This window comes from Onychomys torridus, chromosome 1, assembly GCF_903995425.1.
Source record: "Onychomys torridus chromosome 1, mOncTor1.1, whole genome shotgun sequence".
In the NCBI taxonomy this organism is placed as follows: Eukaryota; Metazoa; Chordata; class Mammalia; order Rodentia; family Cricetidae; genus Onychomys; species Onychomys torridus.
This window is the reverse complement of record NC_050443.1, coordinates 28,619,518-28,632,564: the sequence shown is the minus strand read 5'-3', so window position 1 is coordinate 28,632,564 and position 13,047 is coordinate 28,619,518. Positions and strand designations below refer to the sequence as shown.

Here is a 13,047-nt window from a genome sequence, read left to right as displayed (position 1 = left end):
CAGGATCAGAGCTGAGCTGCAGAGCTGAGTCCAGATGCAGAAGTGAAAGTGCAGCACCTGGTCCAGACCAACAAATGGACAGATGGGTGGAGAGCAAGTCCATGCGGGCAGACTGACGGACAGTAAGTCTGAGTGGGCAGACTGACGGGCAGGCAGATCACAGTCTGAGGATAACTCATTAACAGTGGGGCCCGAGCTGAGTCTGACCACTTAGGTTTGATCCCCAGAACTCCCACGGCAGATGGGGAGGACTAACTGTTGCGGATTACCCTCTGGCCCCCACTGATGTTCAGTGGCATGTGTCACCCCACAATAAATCGATAAAATACAATACAAAAGGTTTAAGGAGTTGGTTGAATACATTCATTTGTTTTTGAAGATTTATTTTTCATTTATGTGTCTCTCTCTGTGTCTGTGTGAGTGTGTATTAGGTGTGTGTAGGCGCCAGCACACAACAGAGGGGGAAGCTGGATCTACTCGAATTCCAGGAAGCTATTGAGTTTTCTAATGTGGGTGCTGGGAAATGAACTCGGGGCCTCTGCAAGAGCAGCAGACCTTTATGACTGCTGAGACAACTCTCCAGCCCGTTTCCCCCCAGTGGTGTGCATTTCAGGGCCCAGCCTATGAGATGGTGTCACCTACAGGTCTGGGTCAAGTATCAATGGTCCCAGCCCTCAACAGACATGCCACAGGCCATCACAATCTGGCTGATCCCTCCATAGATGCTCTCTTCCCAGACTGCTCATCCAGACGCCCAGAGCTCTTCCCTCTTGTCAGATGTGAGGCCAATTGCTCTGAGAGTAAAACTGGCTGTGAAATGTGTGACAACAGGCAGTTGGAAGAGGGAGAGTGTCATATGAGTAGGAGGTTGAGAGAGAGCTGAACAGCGAGACTCCCAGTTTCCTTTCTTTGACCCCTAGTTTGTTGGAAGTTCAAACAGGCCCCATGCCTCTGGCAAATTCAAGGATTGTTTTTAGAAAATCTGATTGGTCCAAGAAGAAATATCCCAAGTACCTCAAAACTTCCCCAAGTCAACATCCCAGTCAAATCACCCCATGTGAAGCCTAATTCTCAGGTTTATAGCCTCCATTTACCCTGAGATGCCTGTGGAAGGCAGCCTCAAAGATGCTCAGAGGGTCTCACCTGCGGCCATTCACATCCTTCGAAATCCTCCCTCCCTTCAAGAGAAAGATTGCAAATTTCTCCCTTCAAGAGAAAGATGGGCTGAGAAAAGAAAGCAGAAAGCCATTTGGAAAAAGTGTATAAGGAGATGCCATCTTCTCTCTGCCATTTTGCTTTTGTTTGTTTGTTTGTTTGTTTTTTTCGAGACAGGGTTTCTCTGTGTAGCCCTGACTGTCCTGAAACTCACTCTCTGTAGACCAGGCTGGCCTTGAACTCACAGAGATCTGCCTGTCTCTGTCTCCTGAGTGCTGGGATTAAACTTGTGAACCACCACCACCCAGCTTCATTCTTGCTTTCTTGCTTGCTCATGTTGGTGGCCATCAGCTGCCTCGAAGAGAGGCTCTTACAGTTAGGAACTGAGGAAGGTCTCCCCTCCATGGTTGGCAGGAGCCCAGGGCCTTGCTGCTGTGGTTTGAAATGGCTCCTCCTGCTTCAGTGCTTGTTCCGCTGTGGTGGCACTGTTTGGGGGAGCTGTGGAGCTAACAGGAGGTGGAACTTGACTAACAGAGGCAGATCTCATGCCTGTCCCTGAGCTCCGGGCCCCCTGTCTCCTGGTCTATCTCCCTCTCCCATGGCCACGGACAGACACATCCAGTCCACCATGCCTTCCTTAATGAGATGGGCTGAAACACCATGAAGCCAGGACTCAAAATAAATCATTCCTCTGATGCATTGATCCCTCTGGGTACTTGCCACCACCATACAGAAGTAACTAACTTCATCTGTCAGCTCTCAGGAAACTGAATCAAGTTAACAACCACAGTTTTTTGTTTGTTTGTTTGTTTAAATAGTTTTATATTTTGGTGTTGGTTTGTGGGGGCGGGCAAGGATTCTCTGTGTAGCCCTGGCTGTCCTGGCTCACTCTGTAAACCAGGCTGGCCTCGAACTCACAGAAGATCAGCCCACCTCTGCCTCTCGAGTGCTGAGATTAAAGGCGTGTGCCACCACTGCCCAGCAAAATATTTTTAATTTTCATTGATTTATGTATGTGTGGAGAGGGTATATGTGCAGTACTGCACGTGAGGACAAGGTACAGGACTTGCTTTCTTTTCTTCTGGCATGTGGGACTTGGGGAATTGAACTCGGGTCATCAGGCTTGAGTGGAAAGTGTGTTTATGAGCTAAGCCATCTGACTGGTCTAGAGATGCCTTTAAGAATATGAAACCTCACTGGCATAGTAGTGCACACCTTTAGTCCCAGCTTGGGACTTGGGAGGCAGAAGTAGATGGATTGCTTTGAGTTCAAGGACAGCCAGGGCCACATAGTGAGACAATGTTTCAAAAACAAAATAAAAAAGACTATGAAACCTGTATCTTGATGATACAATTGACAAAGAGTCTGTATTAAAGTCTGATTAAAGGCATCATTGCCACTGCCTGGCTGCCAGCACTTTCCTTAAAGATATGGTGAGATAATTATTTCCTTGAAAAGAGGTGGAAGTAGATGCTACCAGGAAGAGGGAAATGATCATGTTGGAGGGGTAGGGCTAAGGATGCTATTATTTCACAACAAACAGTTTGCCCTGCTATACTATGCACGTCTCGTGTGTGTGTGTGTGTGTGTGTGTGTGTGTGTGTGTGTGTGTGTGTGTGTGTGTGTGCAATTACCCTCAGAGGCCAGAAGAGGGCGTTGAATCCCCTTGAAGTTAGAGTTACAGGTGATTCCGAGCCACCTTGTGGATGCTAGGAATTGAACCTGAGTCCTCTGCCAGAGCAGTAAGTGCTGCTAACCATTGATCTATCTCTCCAGCCCTTAGGTAATTTGTCTAAAACTAACAAGGAAGATCAGGTATGGTGGTTCACATGCTTCTCCTCATGAGCCTTGGAGACCCTCCATATGCTAACAACTGCTGGCCCCTGGGCTTGCAAATCTACAGCCATACCTGCCTCGCCTCACCCAGCACACAGTCACTTGGCTCAGACCTTGCGTTGGTCTTGGACTCTCTGAGCATTGCTCTTCCCATTCTAGACAGACACGATTCCCCACATCATTTGCAACCCACTGTGTAAAAGCAGCTGTCCACTGTGCCCTGAGAAGTCGTCATTCTTCACCTTCAATCCGCTTTCCCTGTTGTCTTCACGGTTCTCGGTGTCTCCTCCGGGTTTCTTCTGTGTGTGTTTCCTTGCTTTCTAGTCTTTGAGGCAAGATCTCATGGTGTAGTCGAGGCTTCCAGGCTTTTCTCTCCTCCCCTGGGCTCCTTTCTTTCTCCATGTCTTCTTCTCCCTCGTCTTCCCCCTTCTCCTTATCATTTTTTCTTTTTCTTGAGACACGATCTTGCTGTGCACCCCAGACCTGATCCTCCTGCCTCTGCCTCCGAAGTGACTTCCTCCTTCTTCAAAAATGTTACCTTCGTATTTTTAGTTCATTGCTTAGGTTTGCATTCAAAGCAGTCCTCACGTTGTCTTCTAACACTGGCATGGTTGTAGCTTGGTCCCTGTGCTCCCCCACGCCCACTTCCCCTGAAGTAAGCTATTTACTCTTCTGTCTGTCTGCCTTTCCAGGGGTCCTGGCCTTATCCACTGTTGGGTCTCTAGCCCTAAGATCAGGGCCTGACACATGCTGACCCTGGCCAGAGTTTGTGGATGAATGAATGCCCGACCGTGGACATTCAGGAGGGTCTGTGTTTGCTGTAACACCATAGCAACTGCACACAGCTGTACACATTGTCATCGAACACAGCTAAGTTTGCGACCACTGTGTTTACTTTCCCATTTCCTTGGGGCTGATCACTGCTCAGGATGCCAGATGGCAGGGGCTGGCAGACGGTGGGGAGAGGGAGCCTGAGATTATCCCGGTGCTGTGGATAACCCCTCCTTGGGTAAGCTGCAAGACCACAGTTGACGGTGTCTACAACTGACTTCCTATAACCGTCACGTCAAGTCTTCTGCCTCCACAGACACTCCGCCCATTGCCAAGTGGGTAACTGGATGATGGCTACTGGTGGCTCAATGATCTTTGACCCAATTTCCTGGTTGGATGTGCAATTTGTAGATGAGAACTGGCCTCACTTCCTGTAACTGTAGGAAGATAAAGAAAAGGAAAAGAAAACAGGGCAAAAGTCTTTAACCCCAGGAGGTAGAAAGCAAGGCCAAAAAGGAAAGTGCTCAGAGGCCCAGAGCTGAGAGGCAGGAAGGCCAGCGCCAGTAGAGATGAAACACTGGGGTGTGCTTTCTTCTAGACTATCACTGGCCCCCAACACTCTCCAACCACAGAAAAGAACCAAAACGCCCACACTATACCCGAGCTCTGCTGTGGTCAGAGGTTTTCCAGGTAGGGTGTGGTGGCATCTGAGCTGAAAGGGGAAGTTGGGGGCTCAGTGGTAGTCACCCCCTCTCTGGCAGTTCAGGCTCCGGCTCCCTCCACTTGTTTCCTGGTAACACTCTAGGCTGCTGTCTGTGTTATTCATTAACCAGGCACTAATATTTCTGTTTACCCATCTGTCATCCTGCTGCAGGGCAGGGGATACAGACAGAGCCCCAGCATTCTGCAGCCACCCGGATATTCTTGGAGGAGGCGCAGTCAGTACCACAGAACTAGCACTTATTATGTCGGAAGTCCTTCTGCTAGCCCTTGTACGCCTGTTGCTAGGGAATGAGGAAGTTTCGCCTCCTGGGGTGTGATTGCTGGGTTTGTGTGCATGAGTTGGTCATCAGTATCTCCTGACAAAATTATGCTCAGTATTCTAATTTTGGCAGAAACAGGCCCCAGGGGTGAAGTGTTGTCACAGAAACTGATAAGGGCTGCAAACTGGGGCCTTTCCTTCCCTCCAATTTCAGCTCTCCTCCCCTTCCCCAGCACAAAGACCCACTTGTTAGCTCTTTCTGGCTCTTGGGCCTTTTTTTTTTCTTAAGATTTTATTTTACTTTTTATTAATTGTGTGTGTGTGTGTGTGTGTGTGTGTGTGTGTGTGTGTGTGTGTGCACATGTGTGCAGGTGCCTGAGGAGGCCAGAAGAGGGCATCAGAACCCCTGAAGCTAGAGTTGCAGGTGCCTGTGCCTGTCAGACATAGGTGCTGAGGACTGAACTTAGTCTTCTACAAGAGAGCACATGCTCTTAGATGCTGACCCACCAATTCTCCTGACTGTAAATGGGTTTTGAACTTTCCCACCTGACTACAGAAACCTCCTGATAGCATAGGTACCTTGTTCTTGTGCACTCAGGATCTCCATCTCTCATCAAAGTGTCTGGCTTCTATGAAGATCCCTGCTCTGAGATGACGTGAATCAATGATTTTTTTTCAGACTTTACAAAATTGGTGTGAAAGCAATACAGTTAGTTAGAAACTTGACTCTGTGAATTTTGACTTTTCTTAGTTGATATATTCTGTGTGAGTTATTTTTCCCCCTGTGGCAACCGGCCACAGCTCCTAGACAGCCCCATGAGTAACAGCCAAGGCTCAATGTTGTGCCTCTAAGCCATTCAGTGTAGTTAAATGCATTGTTTCTCTCTGTGTTCTTTTTTAAAAATCTGGGTGTGGTATGTGCATGTCTGTGTCCCTTTGTGAATGGGAACACCATCATTTATGTGAGTGTGCATGTAGGCTAAAGGTAGTCACTGAGTGTCCTTCTCAGTGACTCTCCACATTAGTTTTATTTTTAATTAAAAAATAATTCATTTTAATGTTTGTGAGTGTTTTACCTGCATGTATGTCTGTCCACCATGTGCATGCAGAGTCCACAGAAGCCAGAAGAGGACGTTGGATCCCCTGAAGCCACCATGTAGGTGCTGAGAAGAGCGGTCATTGTCCGTAACCACTGAGGTGTGTCTCCAGCCTCCCACTTCAGTTTTTGAGACATGGAATTTCACTAAACCTAAAATCTGCTGTTTTGGCCAGACTGGCCAGTGAATCCCCAGGATCCCTTTCTGGTGCTGGAGATACAGATGTGCACTGCCACACTCAGCTGCTTTGTGGGTTCTTGGAGTCTAAAGCCAAGTCCTGGGCTTGCAGAGCTAGCACTGAACCCATGAAGTCATAGCCAAGTCCCTGCTCTGGTTTCCTCCCGAGTCCTGGAATTTCAGGTCCAGGCCACCATGACTGGTTTAGAGTTAAGTGAGATAATTCATCCATATTTGTTGGACAAACAAATGCCTATTTTTCAGGGGCCTTGGGCTGATGATACTGGAAGTGATCATGAAGGCCAATTACTAGTGAGTAAATGTTACAGTTCCTCCTTGACCATCCCAGACTTACTTTCTTCCATTTTCCTTTAACCCCACTGAAAGCAAAATGACTCCATTGTGATGGTTAAGTTTAGTTGCCAACTTGACTGGGAGTGTCTGTGTTTCCAGTATGGGTTAGCTGAAGAGGGGAAACCCACTGTGAGTGTGGGTAGCCCCAGTTCATGGGCTGGAGAGATCCTGGGCTGAGTAAAATGAGCTAAGCCACACCATCATCCTTCTCTGCTTCCTGATTAAGGATGCGATGTGACAGCTCACACTTCAGGCTCAAATTGCTGTGCAACCCTGCCACAGTGGATTGTACCCCCCAAACTAAAAGGCAAAATAAACCCTTTTCTGAGGGTGTGTGTGTTACCTCAGTGGTATGTACACGAGGGTAGTGTGTGTGCACACAGAGGCCCAGGGAAGACTTTGGGCGTCCTCTTCTGTCCACCTTATTGCCTTGAGATACAGACTCTCATTGACCCAGAAGTCCACCATTTTGGTTAGGTTTTGTGGCCAGCGAGCTTTCAGGATCTGCTTGTTTCTGTCACTCATGCTGAGTTACAAGCACACACACTCAGCACACTCAGCCATGCTGCTGGACACACACTCAGCACACTCAGCCATGCCTGGAATCTTGTGTGTCTGCTGGGGATTCAAACTCAGGTCCTCACACTTGCATAGCAAATGCTCTCAACACTGAGCCATTTTCCAAGGCTTCCTTTCTTAAGTTGCTTTTTGGTTTTTATGTGCATTGGTGTTTTGCCTGCGTTCATGTCTGTGTGAGGGGGTTGGAGTCCCTGGAAGTTACAGACAGTTGTGAGCTTCCATGTGGGTGCTGGGAATTGAACCTGGGTCCTCTGGAAGAGCAGCCAGTGCTCTTAACCACTGAGCCATCTGTCCAGCCCCTCTTAAGTTGCTTTTGCTGAGTGTTTTGTCATAACAACAGAAAAGCAGATCACAGTTAGCCATACGTGACTGTGGTTGCTGAAGGCAGGCTTGGAGGTCCAGCAGTTAACCAGCTCAGCTTAACCAGAAGTCTGTTTACTCCGTGTCCGTGTGTGTGTGTGTGTGTGTGTGTGTGTGTGTGTGTGTGTGTGTTTGCTGTTGCTTCCTCTAACATTCATGGAAATTGGGAGTGACTGTCTTGCTGGGACAGTTAATGTGTTTGAACGTCCCCAGCCACTGGAAACATGACTTCTTGTCATGTTCTTTGCTCTTTCCTGGTGGGGCCACATTGAACAGCATCTTCTATAAAACAGGACTTATCATGTCCCAGCCACGTGGCCAAATAGCTAGAGCACTCTACTTCCTTCTGTGAAAAGGGCAGGCATTGTAGGGTGAGGCCTGGGATTTGAACTCTTGACCCAGCGATCTTGGGACGTTACCTAACCCTTTCCAGCTCCTTCTCTATCACAGGGCCCAGCAGTTAATGCTGTTCATTATTGTCATGAGCTTCTGCGGTCATTTACTGTTATCCCTCGTCATGTAGCATAGATTTTACACATTTACACTGTGTGTGGAGATACGGGTGCTGTGAGCGGCAAACCTGAGGAGTTCGGCTGCACTCCCTCGCCCTTGCAAAAGCATCATCCAGCTGGCCTTCTTGACTGCTTCTACCTGTTGTGGGGAGGGTGCCTTGACTCTCACCTGGGTATCCAGCCTATCCACGTCACCTGTGGTGTGCAACTCTGCCTCAAATGTGTGCGGCCTTAGGGAGGGGCGAGACTATGGTGGCAGTGAGGAGAGGGAGTCTCCATCCATGGGACCACAGGTAAACTGGATGAAGGCTTTTCATGGGCAGCCTGTCGGGGAGAGCAGCACCCACACCCCTGTAGGTAACCCCTGGCCTATGCTCTGCAAGTTGCTTCCCCAGAGTGAACTTGCACAGGATTGTGCCCCCATTTGTTGTTGGGACCTTAGGAGGAGGGAGAGGTGTGTGTCACATTGTGTGTGCAGCAGTCAGAGGACACCTTTCAGGGGTCTGTTCTCACCTTCCACCTGGTCCAGGCAGGCTCTCTCTCCTGTGGTATCTGAAGACTAGCCACTCGTGGGCTTCCAAGCGGTCCCCCTGTCTCTCCTCTCACAGGAGTGCTGGGATCACAGATGTGTGCCACACAGCTGGCCTTTTAATGGGGATCCACACTCGGGCTTTTGCAGATGGTGATATTCATCCACTGAACAGTTAACCGGGCCCTGTTGTGTGGTTTTAATCTAAAGCACTCCATCTGATTTTCCAGCACTTGAATCCTTGGGTTGTGTGGCTCAGTTCTGAGCAGACTGCCAATCAGCCCTAAGTGGGGTGGTGCTCTTGCCAACTTAATTCCCTTCTGTCTTTAATGCTATCTCAACTAAAGGAGCTTTAAAATTATTTTATACTGATTTATTTACTTTCTATGTTTACCCGTGCACTTGACTGTGTACACACATTCCATGGTACACATATGGAGGTCAGGAAACAACCTGTAGGAGTGGGTTCTTCCCTTTCACCATGAGGGTTCTAGGGATCCAACTCGGGTCATCATCCATGGTAACAACTACCTTTACCCACTGAGCCATCTGAAGCTCCCAAATGAGCATATTTGCAAGCTGAGCACACCACAGACTCACGGTAAGCTGGAACTTTACCCAGGTTTTCTCTCCTGCCACATCATCCTATAGTAAGCTTTCAAAAGATTTTTATTTTAACCAGTCATGATTTAATCCCAGCCCTCAAGAGGTAGAGATTGGTGTTATTTCTGTAAATCCCAGGCCAGCCTGGTCTACATAGCAAACTGATGACTAGCCAAGGCTACACAGTGAGACCCTGTCTCAAATAGAAACAATTTTATGTTAATTTATTTATTATGTATGCATGTGTGTGTTTGTGCCTGTGTGTATGTACATGTATACATATGTGTTCATTTGTGTCATAGAGCATGTATGTGGTGGTTAGGGGACAACTTTGGAGTCTGTTTTCTCCTTCTACCTTGTTTAGGTCAGATAGATCTCTCTTGTTTCTGCCATGCTGTGTAGCCCAGGCTAGCTACCTTCTATCCCCACCTCCCATTGCTGCAGGAATGCAGGGATTACGGTTACACACTACCACATCCTACTTTCTGTGGGTTCTGAGAATCAAAATCAGGTCATTAGGTTGTACAGCAAGCGCTTTTACCCGCTGAACCAATTTCATTGGCCCTATGGGTTTAATATGTTATTTCTAGGACAGTCAAGGTGGTGCGTGCCTGTGGAGTGGAGGTGGAGGCCGGAGGATGAGGAGTTCAAGACCCTTCTTGTTTACCTAAGAAGTGTAAAGCCAACCTCTCTGTAGGAGACCTTGTCTCAAAAAAATTTTTTTTCCTAGTGTTATTTTGTTCTTGCTTTCGAAAGACAGGATCTAACTGTGTCAAACTCACAATCCTCCTGTCTCAACCTCTGCAGTTCTGGGCATGTGGAATGTTAACTGCACTGGAGACAAAGGTCACTGGGGTCCTGGCGGAGAAATTAGTTAGGCAGGTAGAATCAGGAAGGCACAGAGGGCACAGGGCAGGCAAAGGCCTGCTGTGATCTGAATTCCAGGGGAGAGAGGCTTGATACAAGGGAAATGTGGAGTTCTGAGGAGGACGAAATGCACTCTAAGCTCCCTGATGGATCAGTTGCCCAAGGTGGGCTTCACCCCACATCCAGGAAGTCCAACCTCCCCAGTCACCAGGCTACACAGGATACCATTAGAGCCTTCACTCCTTTGCCCTCACAGTATCTTCATTTGAAAGTGTTTGGGGGGTCTCTACTGTACCCCTTCTCCCTCTGCTGTGGTACTGGGTCCACCATCCCTTCTTCCCTGGGTCATACAGATGTGTATCAATAGCTGTGAACATTTGCTTCAGGCTTTCATAGTCTTTATTTCCAACCTGCCAAAGCAGACTGGCTTTTCTCTCCTCCCATGCAGGTCAGTGTCACCGTCAGACTGACTGGTACCAAGACACATCCTAGCCTGGGTGGGGTGACACCGCGGACAGATGCTTAACGGTGGGGACAAGGCCAAAATGTAAAAACCAGCAGAGCACACTTACAAAGGGGCAGCTCAAACGGATATAGAAAGAGCAAGCTCACAGGGATCGGAGCCCCTGTCCTCCCCACCAGTCCCTCCCGTGGAGTAGAGCCTCTCTGAGATTTTTCTTCTCACGCTTTTCCTCCAATCTTTTTTCACTGGCTTCTGCAGCATCATTACCAGCCAGACCACTGTCTCTGGAGGGTGTTTCCAAGCTCGAAGGAATATTACTTTAAAACTACACTCCTATTTTAAGCCACCTTGCTTCTGAGCCCCTGGCTCCACTGTGTTTTAGGGCTATAACCATTTCTTCTCGTATCCTGGAGCAGGAAAATTCAGTCAAGCTGTTCCGCCAAGCTGAGAGGGCATCGGGGCGGGGTTGGGGAGGATCTTTTTCATTTTTTATCTTTCACCAAGTTCCAGGTGCTCTACTAGCCAGCCCAACTTCTGGGTGACCCAGAGGCTAGGGAAGATCTGGGAAAGTCTCTACTCAGTGACGAAATCAGAACTTGGCACCCCCTCTGCTTGACTGCCACCCCTGTCCATCCTGGTCGCCTCCACTGTCTCTTTGGCTCCCCTGCCCAGCATTGAGGAGCCGGGATTGCGCAACAGTAACAAACCCTTCCCGAAAGCTCTGCGCACCACTGAGGAAGAGAAATAGAAAAGCAGTGGGTCCAGGCTGGCATTGAGGGAGCTGAACACCACAGCCTCCACCCGCCATGGAGGGCTCTGTCTCAAGTAGAACCCCACCAAGTGGGACATGTTGTAAGGTCCGAAGCACACCAGAAAATTAAGAAGCGTCACCACAGCCAAGCCTACCGCCCGGCGTCTCCTCTGAGCCCCTACATGGGGCTGCGTGAGCATGATCCACATGAAGCGCCAATAGCAGAAGATGGTGACCGCCATGGGGACGAAGAAGAGAACCAGGCACAGCTCTAGGCGCACTGGCAGCACCACATCCAGCTGCTCTTGGGTGAAGTTCTCATAGCAGGTTAACTGGCTCCCAGTGCCCACCGGCTCAGTTGAGTTCAGGTACTGAACGATGATGACGATGGTGCAGTGGCCGAAGGACATGACCCAGGCCACCAGAGCAGCGATCGCTCCATACAGAGGCCGGCGGGATAGCTTGTACTGCACAGGGAAGGCCACTCCCAGGTAGCGTTCTATGCTGATGCCCGCCAGCAGCCACGTGCTGCAGTAGATGCTGCTGTAGAAGCCGAAGCCCGTGAGTGCGCACACGATCTTTGGCAGGTACCAGCGAAAGTTAGACGCTGCTTCCACGATCCGGAAGGGCAGCAGCAGCAACAGGAGCAAGTCCGCCAGGGTCAGATTGAGCAGGAGGATGTGCACGGGAGCAGGCTGGGGCTGGCGGACCCGGCTCACGAAGGCCCGCAGGGCCAGCAGGTTGGCAGGGAGCCCAGTGAGAAAGATAAGGATGTAGGCCGTGAGGATCAAGGAGCTGTGCCAGTTTGGGGTCATTCTGGAAGGTGGAAGGAGTAAGGCCAGGGACTCCCCACCCCGTCACTCACAGCCTTCAGACCCTCCTTCCTCAGCTTCAGACTGCTCACATCCTCTCTGGTTCCCAGGCCAAAGCCGTCTGCTCCTCACGACCGCTTGCCCAGCCACCTGCCAGAGCTGCCCAGAACAATTATTGACTTAGCCTTGGGCGGGCATTAAGCTGCAGTTATTACGTTTGCCATCCTGTGTCTCTGAGGGAGACCAACTCAACTTCCCATGGGAATTCCCCTCTGCCTTCCTGGGCCCCTTTCCTATTTAACTTCGCAGATCAGAGGAAGTGGCTGTGGTCAGACTGTCCCTTTCTCACAGCTGGTTGTGGCTAGGAGCCAAAGCTTGGTGGCCGAAGAAGGCAGGCATAGAAACTGGGAAAATTGGGAAAGTGTGTCTTGGGGGAAAAAATTTAAAGAAACTTCTAGAAGGCGTGCCCTGCCAATCCTGGGCTGGTTCTCCTCAGCTCCAGGTGCCCACCCCCCTCCCACCCAGCACCTTACCTCCTTGGGCCGACTATAGGACCTCTTTCACCTGGTTCTCCTCCGGTCCAGTGCTGTGGATCCTACCAAAAAGGGGGAGCTAGGGATAGCCAAGGACGAAGGCTGAGCCAGCACCTTGCTCTGTGGCCTCTTTTCCCCCAAATTTCAGACACACATTCACTGAAGCCCAGAGAGCTGGTAGCTCCTGGGCCTGGTGTTCAGCTGTATACAGGACTTCTCCTCACAGGGGACTGCTCCTACTTGGTTGGTAACCCTTGTTAACTCACAGTCTCGTCCCCATTCCTTCTTCATCCCCAGGTCTAAGGTTCCTCATGGCGCCCGCCCGCCAACATCTGGGTCTGATGATTACTTTTTTGTACTGACAGACATCCTCCAGCCTCTTTCTCACTCCACACCTGCTCCTCAGTTGCAAGCCCTAGCATCTTGCCCCGAGAGCACATACTAAGTGGCTTGCCTTGTCTGGCTTCTGATAGGAGGCTCCTCAGGAGTTCCTGGCTCAAGAGACCAAGGGAATTTTAGCAATAGCTGCACCACCTCAGAAAAGGGCGGGGGGTGGTGTCAAAAACTATGAGGAACCTGGTTGGTGGGAAGCTGTTACATGGGTCACATGGCCAGAGAGAGGCAGGTCAGTAATTGAGCAGTATTTCCTCCCCAGCTGAAGCAGGG

The 13,047-nt window shown here is 49.7% G+C and overlaps 1 protein-coding gene across 1 annotated transcript; it reads right to left on the bottom strand.

The window, feature by feature from the left end:
* Window positions 1–10,691: 10,691 nt before the first annotated feature.
* Window positions 10,692–12,443, bottom strand: Ffar2 (free fatty acid receptor 2). Its single transcript, XM_036183358.1, has 2 exons — window positions 12,382–12,443; window positions 10,692–12,007 (listed from the first exon to the last, which is right to left on the bottom strand). The coding sequence occupies exon 2, from the start codon at window positions 11,849–11,851 to the stop codon at window positions 10,859–10,861; it is 993 nt and encodes a 330-aa protein (XP_036039251.1). The 5' UTR covers window positions 11,852–12,007; window positions 12,382–12,443; the 3' UTR covers window positions 10,692–10,858.
* Window positions 12,444–13,047: the final 604 nt, after the last annotated feature.

Excerpts from the sequence above, each read along its gene's own strand:
- Ffar2 (XM_036183358.1), bottom strand. The coding sequence starts at position 11,851 with ATGACCCCAAACTGGCACAGCTCCTTGATCCTCACGGCCTACATCCTT.